Consider the following 20,071-nt stretch of genomic DNA (forward strand, 5'->3'; position numbering starts at 1 on the left):
CCCCCCAGCAAGCATTTTTTGTTTTTTAAAAGATGTCTAATAGATGTTTAATAGACGTCTGAGCATAGTTATCTTGGCTAAAACAAGGCTAAATTTGGGCTGTCAATAACTGCGTTTCCGTCCACCTATTTTAATGCGAATTTTGCATATGCGCATAAAAAAAAACGGTTGATGGAAACGGATTTGAAAATGCGCATAACTGAGATAAACTTTTTATTCAATAAGAAAAGATGCGCTTAAAGTACGATGAAAACACTTTTACCGAACAAATTCCAGTACCAAACAAATTTGGCGCCAGTTAATCAGGAAGTGACGATTTTGTTCTCTTTGACTCGTTGGGTGGAAACTCTGCTTTGTTTCGCATGTCTTTTATATGATATTCCAGTTTTGCGCATAAAGTAAATTCGCATCTTTGGATGGAAACATAGCTAATGAAATCTAATAGACGTCTAAGAATAAGCCAATACTAGGCCAAACTTGACTAGTCATCAAATGAAATGAATAACTACACATATAAAGTCTTTCTAATCTGTCTATTTGATGACTAGTCTAGTTTTGGCCTATTCTTAGATGTCTATTAGATTTTCACTGAAAAGTTTTCCTTTGTTTTAGCCAAACTGTCTACGTTTAGATGTCTATAAGACATCTATTAAATGAGAGTTTTATTTTGAGATAAGGTAACTGTTCTGTGGGTGGCAGCACAGTGGCTCGGTGGTTCGCACTGTCGCCTAAAGAAAGAAAGTCACTAGTTAAAGAAATTTTCGATTATTTTAAAAATATAGGAAACATAAAAACAAATGTTTTCATTGTAATTCATATGATTCGCCTCACCGCAAGAAGGTCACTGGTTCAAGAAAGACCTCGGCTGGGTCAGTTAGCATTTCTGTGTAGAGTTTGCATGTTCTCCCTGCGTTCGCGTGGGTTTCCTCCGGTTTCCCACACAGTCCAAAGACATGCGCTATAGGTGAATTGGGAAGACTAAATTGTCCATAGTGTATGAGTGTGAGTAAGTGTGTATGTATGTTTCCCAGAGATGGGTTGCGGCTGGAAGGGCATCCGCTGCGCAAAACATGTGCTGGATAAATTGGCAGTTCATTTTGCTGTGGCGACCCAAGATTAATAAAGGGACTAAGCTGAAAAGAAAATGAATGAATGAATGATTAAATGTTGTTTTCTAACAATAAACGTGGTCATCTCAACTAAAGAGAAATATGTTTTAACTAGTACATCTCTTGAAATTTCATGCAAATGTGTAACTATTTTACGTGTTAGTGAATAAGTGGTCACATCGAGGTTATAATTTTTTTGCACAATCTTTTTTATGCTTCAATGACTGTTAAGTTTAGGATCATGATTAGAGATCATGCTTACTTTTTTCTTCTAAAAATCAAACATTTTCAAATCAAATCATACAATTGCTGCTAATACTTCAAAATATAAAAAAGTCACTCAATTCTTTGCAGTAGCAAGATTTACTGTTTGAATGAATGCAGTCAATGCACTTAAAATATGGAATAATTAGTAAAATGTATTGATAATTTGGTTGTTATAGGGCTCTGAAAGCATTAAAATCACAATTTTAAGAAATGTTGAAAAGAGACATATTCAATTCATTTAAATTCAAATCATCTTTATTTCTATAGCGCTTTTACAATGTAGATTGTGTCAAAACAGCTGAACATAGAAGTTCTAGCAAATTGAAATTCTAGTAAATTGAAACTGTGTCCTTACAGCTTTCAGAGTTGAAGTTCAGTTTAGTTCAGCACGTCTGTAATCACCATTAATCTGGGTACTTTTTATTTTAGGTTAGTTTTATGTTAGTTAATAGTTTATTAAACCTATTTAATAGTTCTTATTGTCTATTTTAGCACACAAAAAGTACTGTTTTTATGGAAAGTGCCAGATCTGAGTATACAGTAGGATTTGCCAATACTGACCTTTGTTTTGAATAGATTTACTCATTCGTTTTGTAAAATCATGCATCATTCTTTTGAAAACTCTCAAAGTTTTTATCTTTGCTTATGAATGAATGCTACGAGAGTCACACAAGTTTTCTCCATTTATAAAGTGAATCGTATAAGTTATCACTATGCACTCGGAGCACTGTGCTGTTCGCACATTTCACATTTTGCTGCCAGGAAGGCTGACCTTTTGTCTTTGCTAAGAATGCATGTGGGTTGTTTTGAGTCACTTACAAACTGCAAAAATAAATCAACCCCATCCAGCGTTTAGCTGTGAAATTCACACACGCCCCTCACACTACCCCACAAAAACCAGAGTATTCTGCCACCAGTCTTTTTCACCTTAAATACTTAAAAAAAAAAAGCAAGCCTTCGACAAGCCTATCATCAAGCTTTGCATCTGTGCAATTAAACGGCTTGCATTTATCACAGAGACAGTTAATTGTCTGTAAGTCTGCAGATTCTTCAGATGCTACCTTCCGTGCTCCGAGTCAAAAAGAGATTGACAGGTCGTATCTGCACATCTGCGTGTTTTGAATCGTGAAGCGCTCGCACAGATGTATATGTTCATCTGTACGCCAACAATCGTAACAAATGAGGAAACCTTAAATTAAAAAGTGCTCTTTTGAGAGCTGATAGGCTAAATGGCAGCAAGAGTGCAGTCATTTGCTGCAACTTCCTGCTGGTATCTTGCGTGAAGCTTTGGCCATTGTTGCGCTAAAGAGACGGAGAGTTTCCTGTACTGTGTGCAATCAGTGACTAAGTCTGATACTGTTGACATGGCGCTCCAAATGCCACTATATAAGAGCAGAGCAGTGGTACACTCATCTGGTAGAGCTATTGATCCGTTCGTGAGCTGTTCTGCTGTTTGCTGCCTACATACACTCACATTTTTTATTTATTTTTTGCTCTTTCAAACTACTTACTTAAAATGAGCTGAAACAACACAATTCTTGAGATTTCATTGGGACCACTTAATTGTTTTATGTTCAATCCACATAAATTTGTTAAAAGTTAACTTAATCAATTTGTGTTGGGACAACATGAATGAATTGTGTGGAACCCTGCATTTTTTACAGTGTAGACAGCTGCCTTTATTAAAAAAAACTAACTAAGCTCCTACTAGATCAAGTTTGATTTTAACTTCAGTAATTTAACAACACATTTGCATGCATGGTAGGGTTGTCACGATACTGGAATTCAGTACCAATTGATACTGTCATTTTAAAAAACGTCCTTAAAGGTTAAAAAAAGTTAAACATTTGAGCATGTTCTTAAACAGCGCTGATTTGCCATTGTGTTTACGTGCGCAACATAAATGGCTGAGATTGGCCGTGAAGGTCATCAATTCATCGAACTTACCGCTGTTTACTGAGCATAACCACAGATACAGGAACACTGGAGTGGTTTAAAGACGCGATTTATTAGCGGTTTACTCGTATGTCAGCTTATAGACAAACCAGCTGATCAACGTGACTTTGAAATAGGGCTGGGCGATATGGCAAAAATGCAATTTCAATAGTTATTTTCCATATTGAACGATAACAATATACAGTTGAAGTCAGAATAATTTTTTTCCCAAATGATGTTTAACAGAGCAAGGACATTTTCACAGTATGTCTGATAATATTTTTTCTTCTGGAGAAAGTCTTATTTCTTTTATTTCGGCTTGAATAAAAGCAGTTTTTAATTTTTTAGAAGCCAATTTAAGGTCAAAATTATTAGCCCCTTTAAGCTATATTTTTTCGATAGTCTACAGAACAAACCATCATTATACAATAACTTGCCTAATTACCCTAACCTGCCTGGTTAACCTAATTAACCTCGTTAAGCCTTTAAATGCCACTTTAAGCTGTATAGAAGTGTCTTAAAAAATATCTAGTCAAATATTGTTTACTGTCATCATGGCAAAGATAAAATAAATCAGTTATTAGAAATGAGTTAGTACAACTATTATGTTTAGAAATGTGTTGGAAAAAATCTTCTCTTCGTTAGACAGAAATTAGGGAAAAAAATAAACAAGGGGGGCTAATAATTCTGACTTCAACTGTATATTTCGATAAAGTTGATGCTTCCAGATTTAAAAGAGTACCCCAACAATGAGTGAAGCCACAAAAATTAGAGGGTTGATAAAATGGCATTGCATATTTTTGTTCGTTAAGATTTCAGTGGCCGAAAATTCGGTACATCTCTAATATCAACACACTTCTAGATTCCCATTGTTGCACATTTCCTTTCTTGTTTTAAGAAGCTTCTCAAGACTCAAGACTTCTTTAATTTCAGTACCTGGATGGGAGACCACATGGGAAAGCTAGGTTGCTGTGGTAAGTGGTGTTAGTGAGACCAGCAGGGGGCGCCCAACCTGTGGTTTGTGTGGGTCCTAATGGCCCAGTATAGTGATAGGAACTCTATACTGCTCAGTGAGCGCTGTCTTTCGGATGAGACATTAAACCGACATTAAATCCTGACTCTCTGTGGTCGTTAAAAATCCCAGGATATCCTTCGAAAAAGAGTAGGGGTTTAACCCCGACATCCTGGCCAAATCTGCCCTTTGTCCATCATGGCCTCCTAACCATCCCCATATCATAATTGGCTTCATCACTCTGTCTCCTCTCCACCAATCAGCTGGTGTGTGGTGCGTAGTCTGACGCAATATGGCTCCCGTCGCATCATCCAGGAGGATGCTGCACACTGGTGATGGATGAGGAGATTCCCCCAATGTGTAAAGCACGTTGAGAGTCCAGAAAAGTGCTATATAAATGTAAGGAATTATTATTATTATTATGTTTATATTAGGGCTGCACAATACATCACAAAATTATCGTTATCGCCTTAATAGTATATGCAATATTGCAGACATATATTATAAATTATATTTATTTTATGCATTGCTTGTTTTTACTCAATATTTTAAGACAACATGTTTGCACCAGTTCTTTAGTCTGAATTAAATTCACTAGATTTGAAAAAATATCCTTTACCTCTTTATTTTACTATTTTACTATAATTTCATCACACTACATTGCACTAATTCATCTTGAATTGTACACATCCACTGTACATATACATTTGTAATTATGTTCATATACTTCTAATTATTAATAGCAGCCTGTACATATATTCATATATTGTAAATCTCTAATCATAGTTAATACAATCTGTATATAATGTTCATAGTACATCTATCTGTAAATATCACCATCGTTTTTCTATATAACTTATACCTGTATCCTGCACTTGTTGCTATTGCACTCCTGGTTAGACCTAAACTGCATTTTGTTGCCTTCTACTTGTACTTGTACATGTGTAATGACAATAAAGTTGAGTCTAATCTAATCTAATTTCATATATAAATGATTAAAAATAGAGACATTTTTTTCTAGGGAAAAGTTAAGAAATATCGTCATCACAACACTCAATAACATTACGTATTTTTCCATTATTGTGCACTCTTAGTTTATATTATACAGTTATTAGGATTCCATCATTCAGAGCTGTCAGAGAAAATGAATTTGATTTTATTTAGTTATTTTTGGACCGTAAACTCTATTGGTTTCTATGGTGACCAGTAATAATAACACTGTCAAATGTTGACTGTTTGTTTCGGAGCCTGTTTGCTGTAGGCCCCAACAATGTGTCTCCTCTCACGTGACCTATAGATCCTGCAGCGTTTCATGCACATCTCCCTATCGGCGGATAACATGACAATCTGTCACTGACACTGAAAGCAGCTCGTGCAAACAAAGAGAGAGATGGTGACCAAACGAGAGCCTTGCCCCCTCTCACGCTGCTTCAAATTTCCACACTTATTAGTGCACACACTCGTGCATGCACAATGTGCGTTATTGTTGTCATGACAGCTGCATTCCCCCTTTCGCAATCGCCCGATTGCATGTTGCACGGACATTTATGTGATTAAACAAGTAAATTGGCTTGTTATTCGGCATCCTGTGGACTTTGGTGTGGCGAGGTGCAGTGTTTCTTCTGCTGGGCATGTGAATCCGAGTATAAAGGGTATTATAAAAGCTTCAGCACACTGTCAGGCTTTGATTTGGCTGGGGGATGGGGGAGCTGTGGGGTTAGTGGCTTCCTCTGAATCCAATTTAAATCCTGTCCAGACACCTAATAGCAGGCAGAATCACAGCAAACGTGCAAAGAGTGATTCTGATGAATTAGTCTCATTGCCGACATGTTTTGTTTGCCTACCTCATTTGCTTTAATAAGGTAGGTATTTTTTTGGGACGTCCTAGAGAGGGCTTCTGCAGAGATGCAAACTTATATGGCCTAAGCTACATTACAGAATATGATGTATTATTTGTAGACAAAAGATATGTTTTTTAATATTTATTTAGCTTTAAATGTTTCCTATTGCCACATGTAGTATACCATAGTATGATATTTAGTCATAGCACACAGCTTTCTTGAGGAAAAGGATGCCAATAGATTTATAAAACCTCATCTGTTTATACAGAGGTTGATAATATTAATTCTTGCCTGCCTTTTCATATGTTAAAGCTTCAGAATACATCACTGTCTGTCCCTTTTGTCAAGTATAATTACAATTTAACTTATATTTCATCCCAAACACAACGCATATCACAATGTGTGAATCCGCAATAGTCACGTCACAGGATCTGTGATGTGGAGTCGGGATGATAAGGTACAATTGTGGAGTCATTTCAGTTCAGCCATAAACAAAGGGAAAGTTCATCAATTGTGTGTGTGTGCGTACGTGCGTGCAAGCGTGCGTGTTTAAGGCCTGTGTAAGCATTTGGGCACAAGCAATTATTGCATTTTGTAGCTTTGACAAAAATTATTTTATTTAATTGTATTCATTTATACAATGAAGACATTTATACTTTTTTTGTACAACTTTATTGTACATTTGATTATTTTATTTTTGTACCTGAATACTTTTATACTCAATAAGTATTGAACAGGTCATGTGTTTTTTTTTCTGGGAATAATATTTCTGTTAATATGGAATTGAACCAAATTTTTTATACAAACATAAAAATAAAATAAAACAAAACAAAAAAAATTATTTCTGTGTAATAACAATGAAATGACAAAAGGAGAAAGTACTGAACTACTGAAACATATTTAATTCTTTATATAAAAGGCCTTTTTAATGATGGCAGCTTAAAGACGCCTCTTATAAGGAGAATAAAGACACGCTACACTCAGGTGTGATTTTTTATTTTTCACAGATTTCAACAGAGTGTGAAAATCTTGATGGTTCTGTGGGTCTCGTCTATCAAATCTGATCTTTATTTTGTATTTTCTATTGGATTCAACTCAGATGATTGGCTGGGCCATTCTACAGCTTGATTTTCTTTCTCTGAAAGCATTTAAGAGTTTCATTTTGGTGTGATTTGGATCATTGTCTTGCTGAAATGTCCACTCTGGTTTCATCTTCCTCATCCTGATAATGTAGATGCTGCACTGAAGCAGCTTTACATTAATTAACATTAATTTACAATGATGAAGGGCAGAGGGTTGCTGAAGAGCTACTGAGAGATTTCAGCTGCTGTCTGGGCTTTTACTGCCTTTCTACAGCTCCCTTTCTTCATGTGTTCAATACTTTTTCCTTGTGTCAGTTCATTTTATTACACATAACTTCATTTGTAAACTAATTGGATTTGTTGCATATATGGATTTCTTAGGTTGTTATCAACATCCAGTGAAAAAATTCAAGTCAACAGCACCGTTAGAAATATGTTTTCTGAGAAAAACGGTGGCATATTCAATACTTGTGTTCCTACTGTATTTATCTATGCAGGTAATTTTATTTCTGCAGATGCACTCCTCTACAAAAATCATCCAATGTAAATGTATTTATTATTTCAAAATAAAGCTATTTCATTTATTTAGTGGAATATGACATTATAAATGACAGAAAAAATTCAAGTTTTTTTCCAAATTCATGGAGTCCTAATTAAAAATGAAATGAGGCCTTTTTTCAGAAGATATATTCATCCTTTTTTAGTTCTTATTTCAGTTTGAAGTATTCATCAGATTACCCTAAATAGTTTGCTTCTTTTAATTATTTCAATATCACAAAAAATAGAAATGCTAATGCTCATTCATTAGAAAAAGTTCTAAAGATGTCCCACCTTCCTTAAAATGCTATAGATGCACCCATATGGAACGTTTGGCGATACAGATAACTAAAAATTCTTTATATTTGTAAGACAATAACCAATATGTAACCATCCCTATAATAATACACAGATTAATATATATATATATATATATATATATATATATATATATATATATATATATATATATATATATATATATATATATATATATATATATATATATATATATATATATATATATGTTTGTGTGTGTATATATATATATGTGTATATACAGAAGCGATAACAATGTGGGGACAGCGGTCTTTCATCATTGTTATGTTTTTCATTCCCGATGAGTTTGCATCCCTTTTCTGGGATTAAATTTAGGAATAGATGAAGCCTGCATTGCTTTTGTTTGCTTGGGTCTCACTTTAATTTAGCATTCTAACATTCACCAAAATGAGCAGCTATACGCTTGTGATGGTATCTTTTGTTTTCTGTTAATACTGTTTATTTGTCATCTGTTAATACTAATCATTTATAAAAAATCACATTTTAGCTCAGGTCTATTAAATACATTCCCAGATAAACTTTCTCTGAAATCGTAGAAAGATGTTATTTAAAACAAAATTATCTTACAGTGAGGTTTCATTGGAGTTTGTTTCAGAAGTTTGCAATGGCTTTCACTGTGAGCTTGGTGTGGTTAACACCTTAAAACTACCTTTACGACAGCAATCTGTATGAATGTGTTTTTGGATTACCTCAGGAATCTAAATCAAAAGGGGATCAGCTCAAAATGTTTCAGATATTGTTGACCTCTGTATTTAGCATCGTCCAGCTGCATCTTAATACCAGGTTTAAACAGGGCTTAAGGTTCGTCAGTAGTCCTTGTTTAACGATGAAGCCTTGCTTCTGTCAAAATTGATTTGTATTGTGTTTTCTCCTCTTCTCCAGCATATGTTGATGAAGCAGCAGGACCGCATTGATGATCGGGTGAAAGACATTGAGGAGCAGCTGTATAAGTTGGAGTCTGACAAACTGCTTGTGGAGGTGAGGATTCATTCACACAAACACCCGCTTCTGTCAGTCTGTAATGAATGTAGAAAAGGTTTCTTTTGCTGTGACATTGGCAGCATCTGTTGCTTAAATCCTATGTAGACCTTTCCTCTCTATCTGCTAGTATTATTATGTTTGGGAATATCAGACAAGCATGTCATTCTATGAATGAATAATGGTACAGTCCGGTCAAATTTAGCAGGTTTTGAATTCTGGTCTTCATAAAGGTCTGAAGTAGGGTTGTCAAAAGAAACGACTTTAATTAAAATCTGACAATACCAGCATTTTCTGCTTGCATTTTGAACGCTGCTGATTTGCCATTGTGTTAAATATGCATTTATTCAGCCCCACCCCAAAGAGGCGGAGGGGAAAATTTCAGACGGCACTTAAAGGTTTTTGCATCTGAACTCTTCATATGTTGTATGTATGATACCAGTTGAAAGCTTAGAACATCTATTTTCTGACATTTACCTCAAATCTGACTCACTATGTCTTATTTATTTATTATCAACAGCGGTGAATGTGATTTTAAGGGGTTTCCTGTAAAATGATACCTACATTTTTTATTTAGACCATGTGGTTATGGAAAGATTTTCATTTTGGTCAGGCCAAATCCAGGCAGAAAACTCCCTAAATAGCCGTAGAGTTTAAGTATAGCCTCATACATGAATCTGAATTGTAAGAGAAAAAGAAGTAATCCATTTTTAATTTATTATGTCTGAATGAAAGAAAAAACAGAACTACAGCAGCAGCAAAGCAGCCACACAGAGAGTTGGGTTGTGCTGACATAAGTGGAATGTTCTCACATTCAGCTACGAAAACAAAATTATCAGGAACAAAATCAGAGCGAGTGACATAATGACCTGCACTTTCTGACACAAACATGCCTGTGCTTTTATAGTTAACTGGAACTGTTAAAAAGTGTTCTCATGCTCTGGCATAAAGGTGAAGTAAATGCAGCTGAAATAAAAGTAAGAAAAAAACAAATATATTTTAAGTTACATTATTCACGTTTAAGATAAGTTAAAGAATAAATAAATATCAACAAATAGAATAAATAAATATAAAAACTAGTTGAAATGACAAAAGTACATAATGAAGTGGCTACGTAAAAATAGTAATAAAATATTAATAAATAAAATTTGTAAATAGCCAGTGTTTCCTCTAGGAATTTTTCCATTGTGGTGGCAGGCCTTTTACACAGATCTTCCATCTACCTATGGTGTTATTTCAATGACAAATGTCGTGAGTGCAGTATCACAAGTGGAGATCGCATTCATGTAATACAAACATGCAGATCTCTTTGCTTGCGCGCTGATTTTCTCTGTTTGTGCACAAAACTTCTTGCTTGCCCTCAAATACACGCTGCTGAGGCACAGATTTTGTTGTGCGCTTTCAAATAAACGCTGCTGAAGTGCGATTTAGTGTGTTTATGTAACAAGTATGTCTCAAACATTTATTAGATTTGCTAGGAATATTTATGAACGTCTCCAATAGACCTATAGAACGATATTGATGCGTCCTGAAGTAAAGTGAAACGGCTATAAACTCCAGCAAGATGAAGTCATTGTATGCAGAACCACAGACCTTTATCTATAAATTAACCATAATTATGAAAACTGTGTTCATCATGTTAACTAAAAGCTATGTTGTGTTTGTTGGCCTCACGCATCATGCAGCCCTGTCAGTCAGTCAGCATGTAAACTTAAAGGGTTAAACAAATAACGCACTGCACTAATACAATTACAGAAAAGTTTGCTCTGCTATTATTCACTTACATTTTAATATGTTTCTGTGTGATTATAACCCACTATAAAAAAAACAGCAACAACTGAAGGTTTTGAATGAGAAGCTGTAACGTAGCCATGGTGGGAATGAATTGGTGTGGTGCCCCACCATGGAAGAATTAATGTAACGGAAACCATGATAGCCAATGTCTTAATAATAGGCAGGTAATAAGCCACTAGTTAATAGTGAGAGTTGTTACTTAAACTAAAGTGTTAGCTAATTTTTATTTCATTCATAAGGACAAATGTATGAGAAAATCTATTTTAAATGATGAAAGTAAAAAGAGCATTTTAGAGCATGTGCTCAGCTTATCTCCAGTTGAACGATGGCCACACAGTTATTCTTCTGAGAGCGTAAAAGGATTTTGGAATAAAATATTAATGCACATGCTAATCTTCTGTGCATCTCGCAGACTATTATTAATCCTTTATAGCTCTGTTCAGTGACCTGCACTACAAACACTTCTGCACCATCCAAAGCACAAATTTGTTTTCCACATATTTTATTGCTTGCCATATAGTTTGGGCCCAGAAGTACAATTTAGCTGTTGTCCAAAAAAAAAAAATGTGGAGAATTCAGGCTCATTTATTAATCAACTTTGTCTCGGATGTTACTTATTATTGCTATAAAATTCTTGTAGGGACTGGTGGTTGTTAAATGGGTAAAAGTTCAAAACATTTTAGAGAATGTTTACACTCGTACTTAACATCATCCATTTGTTATCGAATTGACAATCCTAAAGCAAGGCATAAATGGAGCCTTTAATAAGCCCAGTTTGAACCATTGTTCATCTGCATAAAAATATGTTTACAAATCATTTTATAAGTGATTTGCAGCAATAAAACACATTGACTGTCCATCAGATTCCAAACAGCTTTAAAGTGGTTGACCATTTTAAGGGGCAGACAACATAAATACAGTATGCACTGATAATAAATAGAACCATATCATCTGTAAGTGTGAACGCTAACCTAATTAACCTTACATTTTATCGTTGTTAACATGAAGGGACTTCATCTGAGAAGCTAAAAAAATTCTGCAAACATTTTTCACGTCTGTCTAGGCCACAAAACAGAGACATAAGAAAGAAATCTTGTAAATGAGGCATTTCTTTTTTAAATTTCCTTTCTTACAGGAACTTTTTGATCGATTGTTTATGTGAAAACTCACCTTTTTGAGATCACATAGCTCACCTTTGAGATTCACATAGATCCAATGACAAAAATGTTTAGAGGTTAGGGGGTTTTGTTTATTTTCTGTCAAATTAGAGAGCCCATCTATCTTTGTAACTATTTAATTTGACACTTTTATGGTTCATTTAAATTGTGCTCTAATTGGGGCCTATTAGAGGTGCTGTGTATGCTTTTTGTTTTAAAGTGCATAAGTTTTGTTGGGGTTACACCCAGACTCCACATTACTACGGAATCTTCGACCTATGAAAATGGACAGTTTTAAAATGCTGAAGACTTAGGCTGCACATTATATTGCAAAATAGTAGTATGCGTGCAACAGTGTATGAATGTTTCCCAGTAATGGGTTGAGGCTGGACCCGTTGTGTAAAACATATGCTGGAACAGTTGGAACAGTTCCTTTGCTGTGGCGACCCCTAATAAATGAATGAATGAATGAATGAATGATGATAGTTTATGCAATATACATACTGCAAACATGTGTGATAAATAACCAATGCATAAAATAAATGAATCTAAATTTGACCAATCAGATGGGCCTTAAAATCTTTATCCTCACCCATTGGCTAGAGTGGCCCAAATGTGTACCTATAGCTGAAAATAAATATTTCTGGTGGGAGTCGAAAACAAATCGAGGATAATGACAACAGCCAATCAGATTCAGTATATCTGCTGAGGGTTTTACTCTTTGGTGGTGTTTTAATAATGAATCTTTGCACCTTGACACAGTTTTTTATTTTAAATAAGAACTAATTAGATCTTAAAATGTTATTTTACTTGTTTATTTTAATATCATTATCTAAATAAATGATTTAAAAACATAGTTAATAAAAATAGCATTTTTCTTGGGAAATGTTATATCGGAAGAAATATCATTATTGCACTACTCAACAACCATATCACATACTTTTCCAGTATCGCGCAACCCTACTAAAGACCTCTTTTTTGTTTGGAAATGCCATTGATCCCTTTTAGTATAGACAGACTGAAACAGACTTTTTAAAACTATCTGATTCTGGTCTTCTGGATTATTAGTTTTCTGATTTTTTAAGTGACCATTATGCAACTGGTAGACTGCAAATACGAATAGTCTGGTAGCATAAAGATATCTCACTCACTCCTTCTAGCCAAAATAAATTCTGGAGAATTTTTGGACTTAACCAAGTCACAGATCTATATCAGAGAACAATTAAATGCATTCTAAGGCATCTTTAAATTGTAATGGTCTGTGGTCTATATAAATTATATTTATTATTCCGGTCGAAAGCTTTACATATATCGAATGTATATGACATTTATCTCAAATCTGACTAATGTATTATTTATTGATTTATTATTAATATTCTAAAGTATTATTTATTTATTATCAATAGTGTTTTGTGTTATTTTAAAGGGTTATCTTTAAAATCTTAACATTGTATTTAGACCTTCATGTGGTTATGGGAAGTTTTTCATTTTGGTCAGGCCAAATCTATGCAGAAAACTCCCTAAATAGCCGCAGAGTTTAAGTATAGTCTCATACTCAACTGGTAGACTGCAGATACGAATGGTAACAAAATATGTGGATGCCCAGAGCATAAATGGTCACATATCATGTGTTTTAGGCTGTACAGTGAGGCAGAGATCGTTTTTCTGAACTACAATAAAAACACCAGTCTGAACTGAGAGTGTTTTCATTATAAAACACTGTTTGAAACAAAACGCAGTAGTGTAAAAGGCACATTAGTGTAGTAGGGCCCACACATAACCTCAAGCACAGGCGCCTGCAGTCCTTTAATTCCTGATCTTATTGTCTTTATCTGAGCTATTGCTTTTAAATAGTTCTTTAGTTCCTATTTTCTCACTGACTGTTTATTTGTTTTAAATATGAATAATATGAACCAGAATGAGCAAAAAACTCACAGTAATATCAGTAATTTCACTCTACATCTGCTGAAGAGAAGGTGAAGTTTGTCACTTTTTAAATTTAATATAATAATACATATACTGAAAATTACATAAAGTAACCACAAATACATACTGTATGTAAAGCAAATATACCCTCAACCCATCCAATGTTCCCCTTGTTTGCATGCCTGTAGAGAAATTGAGTGTGCACTCTTGTGTGTTTCAGGATAAGGTCCGGCAGCTGAAGGAGGAGGTGCGTGTGCAGTATCATAAAATGCACCAGCTTTTAGAGGACGACCTGGGCAGGACTCTGGAGGTGCTGGATAAAGCTCACTCCAAATACTGCCAGGAGAGCTCCGCACAAACCCTACAGCTCAACGAACGCCGCCAGGAGGCCAAGAAACTTCTCAGCTCCGTGCAGGTGGTGTTCGACAAGGCTGAGGACATTAACATCATGAAGGTCAGCTGCATGATATTAGAAAAATTTGATATTGTGATTTTTTTTTTAGTTTTCTGCGATAAATATTGCGTTATGAATACAGTTCCATAAGATTGTTGGAACTATTTGATCGTTTTCTGGAGTCTAACAGTATTCAGGTACAAAAAGTGAATAATCACATTGCTAAATATGCTTTTCATGCTTTGCTTTGTCTCATTTCTAGTCCAACTATCTAAAAAGTCTTAGATCAAGTAACAATATTGTTTTGTTTTCAACTTAAGAAGAAATGTGGAGTTTTTCCTTAAAACAAGCAAAATGATCTGCCAGTGGGGTAAGCAAAATAATCTTGTTCTCGCATTGAAATGTAAATTGAAATAAGACAAAAATAAGACTCTTTTTTTTTTTGTTGCATAAATCATATAAATTCCGTATAAATACAGTAATTAAATACAATTCTGCGGCTCTTGGTCAACTATAATCCAGACTCAACACTGCATGTCTGGCGATGTGACTATTGTGGATGCGCTCATTGCGATATCGATGCTGAAATGATATATAGTGCAGTCCTTGTTAGAGGTGCGCAATATTTAATGTTTATGGTAATACCGTAATTAGGGATGCAGGATATTTATCGAACAGGGGTTCGTTTCTGAAAACCATCGTTAGCCAACTAAGGTCGCAAGTTGCATCATTATAAACATAGTTTGTTAATTTGGTGTTTCCCAAATACATTGTTTCAATGAATATTTGCAAACTGCGTCGCAAACTTGTAGGCTTGTAACTACACCTCTAGAGCTGTAGTTAGAAGCATAGTTCCTGGCTGTGTTCTATTCCCAGTTATCCCCCTATTCCCTCTTCCTTTAGAATGTTCCAATATCGGAATTCCAATACCAAACGTTCCAAACTCGAAACTATTAAAAAAAAAAAAAAAAGGTGTAATTTGCTTTCAAAGTATTTTTTACAGTTCAGTTTTAGCGATCTTCATGTTAACAGTTGTGTTGCCTTCATAGCACACTTTGAAAACATTGATGTCATTTTGAACAAAGCCGTGGCTCATGATGAAAGCTATAGGTAACCTATTATTTAAAGGCGCAATTTATGTTATGTTTCTGACAACAAAATATACAGCATACATTAATGGTTTTAATTTATAGTGGGTTATTTATTAATGTATATGACATGGGCCTGTTGGTTAGAACATTTCTGCAGTGGTTTGCATGTCAAATTGTAAAAGTAGACTTTTCAAAAAATAAATAAACAATATCCTACTTTAATAATAATAGTAATAATAATCAGTATTTTATTATTATTATTAAAGTAAGATTTTTTTCATTTCCTAATAAATAAATATGAAATTCCATTTCTTAATAAATAGCCTCATTATTTATTTATTTATATGATTTGATGTTTTAGAATAGAATGTGGAATATTCTCAATAATATTTGTAAAGGAAATATTGGCCCTATCTGTGCCGTTTACATATTTCAATTAATAAGAAAAGCGAGTGGATGTTTTTACTAAAACTAATATTCGATTTTTTTTTAAATGCATGTAAAATGCTATAAATTGTACATTGATAGGAAATTTAATAAATAATATAAATCATTTTCATTAACTTCTGGCCGCAACCGTATCTGATCTAGAAACAACCTCCACTATCAATTTGTAGGAAATGAAACTAGTTTGCATTTGGGATTTTTTTCTTTGGTAAACTGAAAAGATTTAACTCAGCCAATGTTCAGTATGACACTCACTTTTTAAAATACTTACAAAAACACATATTGGCAGTAAAGTAGGATTCACTGTACAGAGAAGACTATTAGAGTGTAGTTATGAAAGCTTTTTATATATAAAGATATGATGTAGTTAATAGGGCTGATATTGAGACCTTGGTGATTTAAGTTGATCATCATTTAGTTTAAAATGTTTTTAACACTTGGACATCACATTTAAAGTCAAATGCTGGTAACTGGATCCCTCTGAATTTATTATTATTATAAAATAAATCTATTTATTTAGATTATTGTGAGTGTTGCATAGTCCTAAGTCATTTAAGTCATGCAATCCTGATGCATGATTCTATGTCTAAAAAGGCAGTGTAGTTATTAAATATTGTCTTTAATTTGTTTTTGATTATTCAACATAATGTCATGGATTCTTGGAAGTCTGAAACCACTTTTCCAAATTAAAATGTCTGTCTGACTGGGAAGCTGTATTGAGTTTCGGACACAGTGAATATTTCCTTAAGAACATTTTCTTCTGACTTTCATTATAAATGCCCTTTCATTCACCCCACGTGCACTCATAAACCCAGAGTGTGCCCAAACCTGAGAGAAGCCCTGCCCTGTCTGTGTGTGGCTATCAGCAGATCTGCTCTTCCAGATATTTCAATGTTTACAGACAATGAGGCAGTCAAGCACAAGCTTGTGGAGATTCATATTTTCTTGTGTTTTTTGTTTTGCAGAACACAAAACCAGTGAAAATACTCATGGACAGGTATGTCATTCATGAGTGCACACATTTTACTTTCAAATGTTCAAACCGATTCCTGAATATATGTTGATCAAACGCTCTTTTACAGATCACAGTCATGCACAGGCAGCGTTCTGCCTCCTTACAAAGTGGGGCATCTTAATTCCAAAATATTCCTGTCTGAAGTCTCAAAAAAGGAAAAGAACCTGAGAAAAATACTGGAAGGTAAGTGAAGTCTTGCTCAGTAACAGCTGATGCGTTGACTTTTGTGGATTCTGTAAAGAAACAATGAAAAAGAGCAAATTGCAACTAATCCTGTAATCATACATGATGTATAATTTTTGTGGCTTGAAGTAACTTAGACATTTGTTAGTCCTCTATCATGATAAATTTTAAGTTGATGTGGTACAACCAAACACAGGAAAATATTCACAAAGGATAAAAATAAACATTAACAGGTCTTTTAAATCTTCGATAATTTGCCCTTTTTATAACAAGTTTGAAAAACGTCTTTCAAACCTGTTGTGATATTTATGAAGCAGTAATTAATGCATGTAAAACGTTTTCTGTAAAAAAGAAACTGTGGAGAAACTTTTAGAACTTTCAAATTGAAAAATAGCAAGATTAAAGATTTAAATGTTGTCTTGAAAATCACTTTTCATAATGACTTTTAGAAGCGTCGTATGAAACTAATATGATTACAAAGAGTATTTTGACTCATTAAATCTAGTATTTTAAACTAGTTTTTAATTTTCTTATATATTATGTTATAATTTACCCTATAACGCAGTGGTCCCCAACCTTTTTATCACCACGGACCGGTCAACGCTTGACAATTGTACCGCGGACTAATTTTAACAGATTGCTAGGCGACCATCAACTGTTTTCTCAGAGGATGACAAGCTGACCAAAACATTGCTGCAGCTCTGATACAAGTTTTATTTATGGAGAAAATTAAAAAGCACTGCAGTGTTTGGGTGTTCTATTTGTCTGAGATAATTAGTCTACAGAAATGTGTATATTCCATACAAAGTATGAAGCTGATCAGTCAGTTCTTGTCAATTGATCGCGGCATTCATTCAACTGTGTTCGTCTGGAAGGCACGTCAAGCCACTTAAGTGTGCAAGCCGCGCACCTCCATTGGAAATAACGAACTTGCGCACAGAAAAGATGCAATATGCTAATGGCTCCTAAAATGTCACCAGTGTTGGGCAGTAGCATTGCTACAAGTAGTGACGCTACTACTAACTACATTTCTCAATAGTGTGGCGGTAGCATCGCTACATCATAAATCAAATTGTTTTTCTGCAGCAAAGCTATTTTTTTTTTTTGTCAAGTAGCGCAGTAGCATCCACATAAGCTACATTTACAGATCGTGGATCAATAAGTGACTGTACCAACATTCACAAAGCTGTGAGGCCGGTGTCTAGCCGATGAAAGTAAATCCATATGATGGTGAGAATGACAATTTCTTCTTCTTCCTGTTATACGGTGGTCAGCAACAAACGTTTTGGTGCATTACTGCCACCTCTCGCTCTGGTTGGTGACGTCGCCAACCAATTAGGCTAACACAAGAAATTTGCTTGATGGAAAGATTGGGAGAGGAGTTATTTCTGAAGTAGGATTCCTCGTGACCATACCTCGAGAAGTACATGTTAGGATGCAATAACGTTAATTTTTATGCTGTGCTCAAAAAATACTTTATTAATTTATAGTAAGTACTATAATGTTTTAGAACTACACAATTTATATATACATATATACACAAGTAATTGAGTATTGTGAATTACTCAAATACTTGTGTATATATATATATATATGTGTGTATGTGTGTGTGTGTGTGTGTGCGTGTGTGCGTGTGTGTGTGTGTGTGTGGTTTACAGTAGTAAAGGCTAAATTATAGTATAATAATTACTATTAGTTCATGATAGTTACTAATAAAACTACATTAAGTAGTGTAACTTTTAGTGTAGTTAAGCTACATTTTAAGCAGAGTAGCTAATAGCTTAGCTCGCTACATTTTTCAAGTAGCTTGTCCAACACTTAATTTCGCCATCATTTGCAATTTCCAGCTGTGGATCTTTTTCATGCACAGACATGGTGGATTCACCTGATTTTTTTACAAATCCATTCCTTGGCAGTTAGCTGGTCTTTCACTGGGCCTTTTCCCCTTCGCAAAGAAACTTTCTAAAAACGTCTGTTTCTTACTCATTTTGCTGCTTGTGGGTTAAATGTGGGTGCTCAAGTGACCGAGATGTAAGCAAGAGAATACAGTCACTTTTCAAAATAAAAGATTTTTTTAAATAAAAGATCATTCAGACTCAGATAATAAATTAAACGGAAATAATTCTTGTGCGGCTCGGTACCAATTGATCCATTGGTTTGGGACCACTGCTATAATGTTGTCATCCTAAAAAATCTTACATAAAAACATGCAAAAATAAGAAAGATTGGTTAAATTGAACAAAAACGGCTCATTTGTTAACATGAGCTGCTAATAAAACATTTGGATTTTTTGTACACATGTTAGTTTATCAGCATTCATGAATACATTAATAATCAAAAGTACCTGTTCATTTTATTTTGACCTTTACTTTTCTATTACGGCCTTGCAAAAATATTTCTCTTCAATATACTATTACTCTTTTTCTACAACTCAACCTCTTTGTCCTCTCTGTCCCCTTGTTTCCAGCCCCATTCAACACGCCTGCGCACTTCCTCCAGAGCATTTCTGTCCACCCCTCCAGTGTGAATCCCACCGGGGGTGAGAAACGCAAACACTCCACGGCCTTCCCAGAAAGCGGCGCTAGCCTGCTGGAGTCCTCGACAGGCCCCATGAGCAAACAGCAGTTCCTGCCTCCGGGCTCCAGCGACGGGGCCACAGCACAGACAACCATCGCTCCCTGCAGCTCCGCCCAGCACATTGTGGGCCTCAGCAGCGGCAGTGGCGGCGCTCAATCTGTCCATCATTCCAGCTCTGTTTTCACCCCCGCCGACTATTCCAATCCAAGCTCCTCCCAACAGGCCATGCTGCCCCAATACGGCGGCCGAAAGATTCTCATGTGCACCATGGACAACTGCTACTGCTCCAGCGTCCCCTCCATATCCAACCACCGCACTCATCCTCCGTATTCACGCTCGGGATCTTTCCCTTGGACACAGGATTACTCGCACCCTCTGCCTTCAACA

The 20,071-nt window shown here is 35.1% G+C and overlaps 1 protein-coding gene across 1 annotated transcript in view; it reads left to right on the forward strand.

The window, feature by feature from the left end:
- The window catches only part of trim8a (tripartite motif containing 8a), a 41,595-nt gene that overhangs the window by 20,399 nt on the left and 1,125 nt on the right, over positions 1 to 20,071 (forward strand). Inside the window, exons 3-7 of the mRNA XM_056470509.1 lie at positions 9,005 to 9,100; positions 14,198 to 14,431; positions 16,875 to 16,906; positions 16,992 to 17,107; positions 19,575 to 20,071. The exon at positions 19,575 to 20,071 is cut by the window's right edge and continues 1,125 nt beyond it. Coding sequence (XP_056326484.1) covers positions 9,005 to 9,100; positions 14,198 to 14,431; positions 16,875 to 16,906; positions 16,992 to 17,107; positions 19,575 to 20,071 — 975 coding nt within the window. The remainder of the gene's footprint in view (positions 1 to 9,004; positions 9,101 to 14,197; positions 14,432 to 16,874; positions 16,907 to 16,991; positions 17,108 to 19,574) is intronic.

This window comes from Danio aesculapii, chromosome 13 (assembly GCF_903798145.1).
Source record: "Danio aesculapii chromosome 13, fDanAes4.1, whole genome shotgun sequence".
Lineage (NCBI taxonomy): Eukaryota > Metazoa > Chordata > Actinopteri > Cypriniformes > Danionidae > Danio > Danio aesculapii.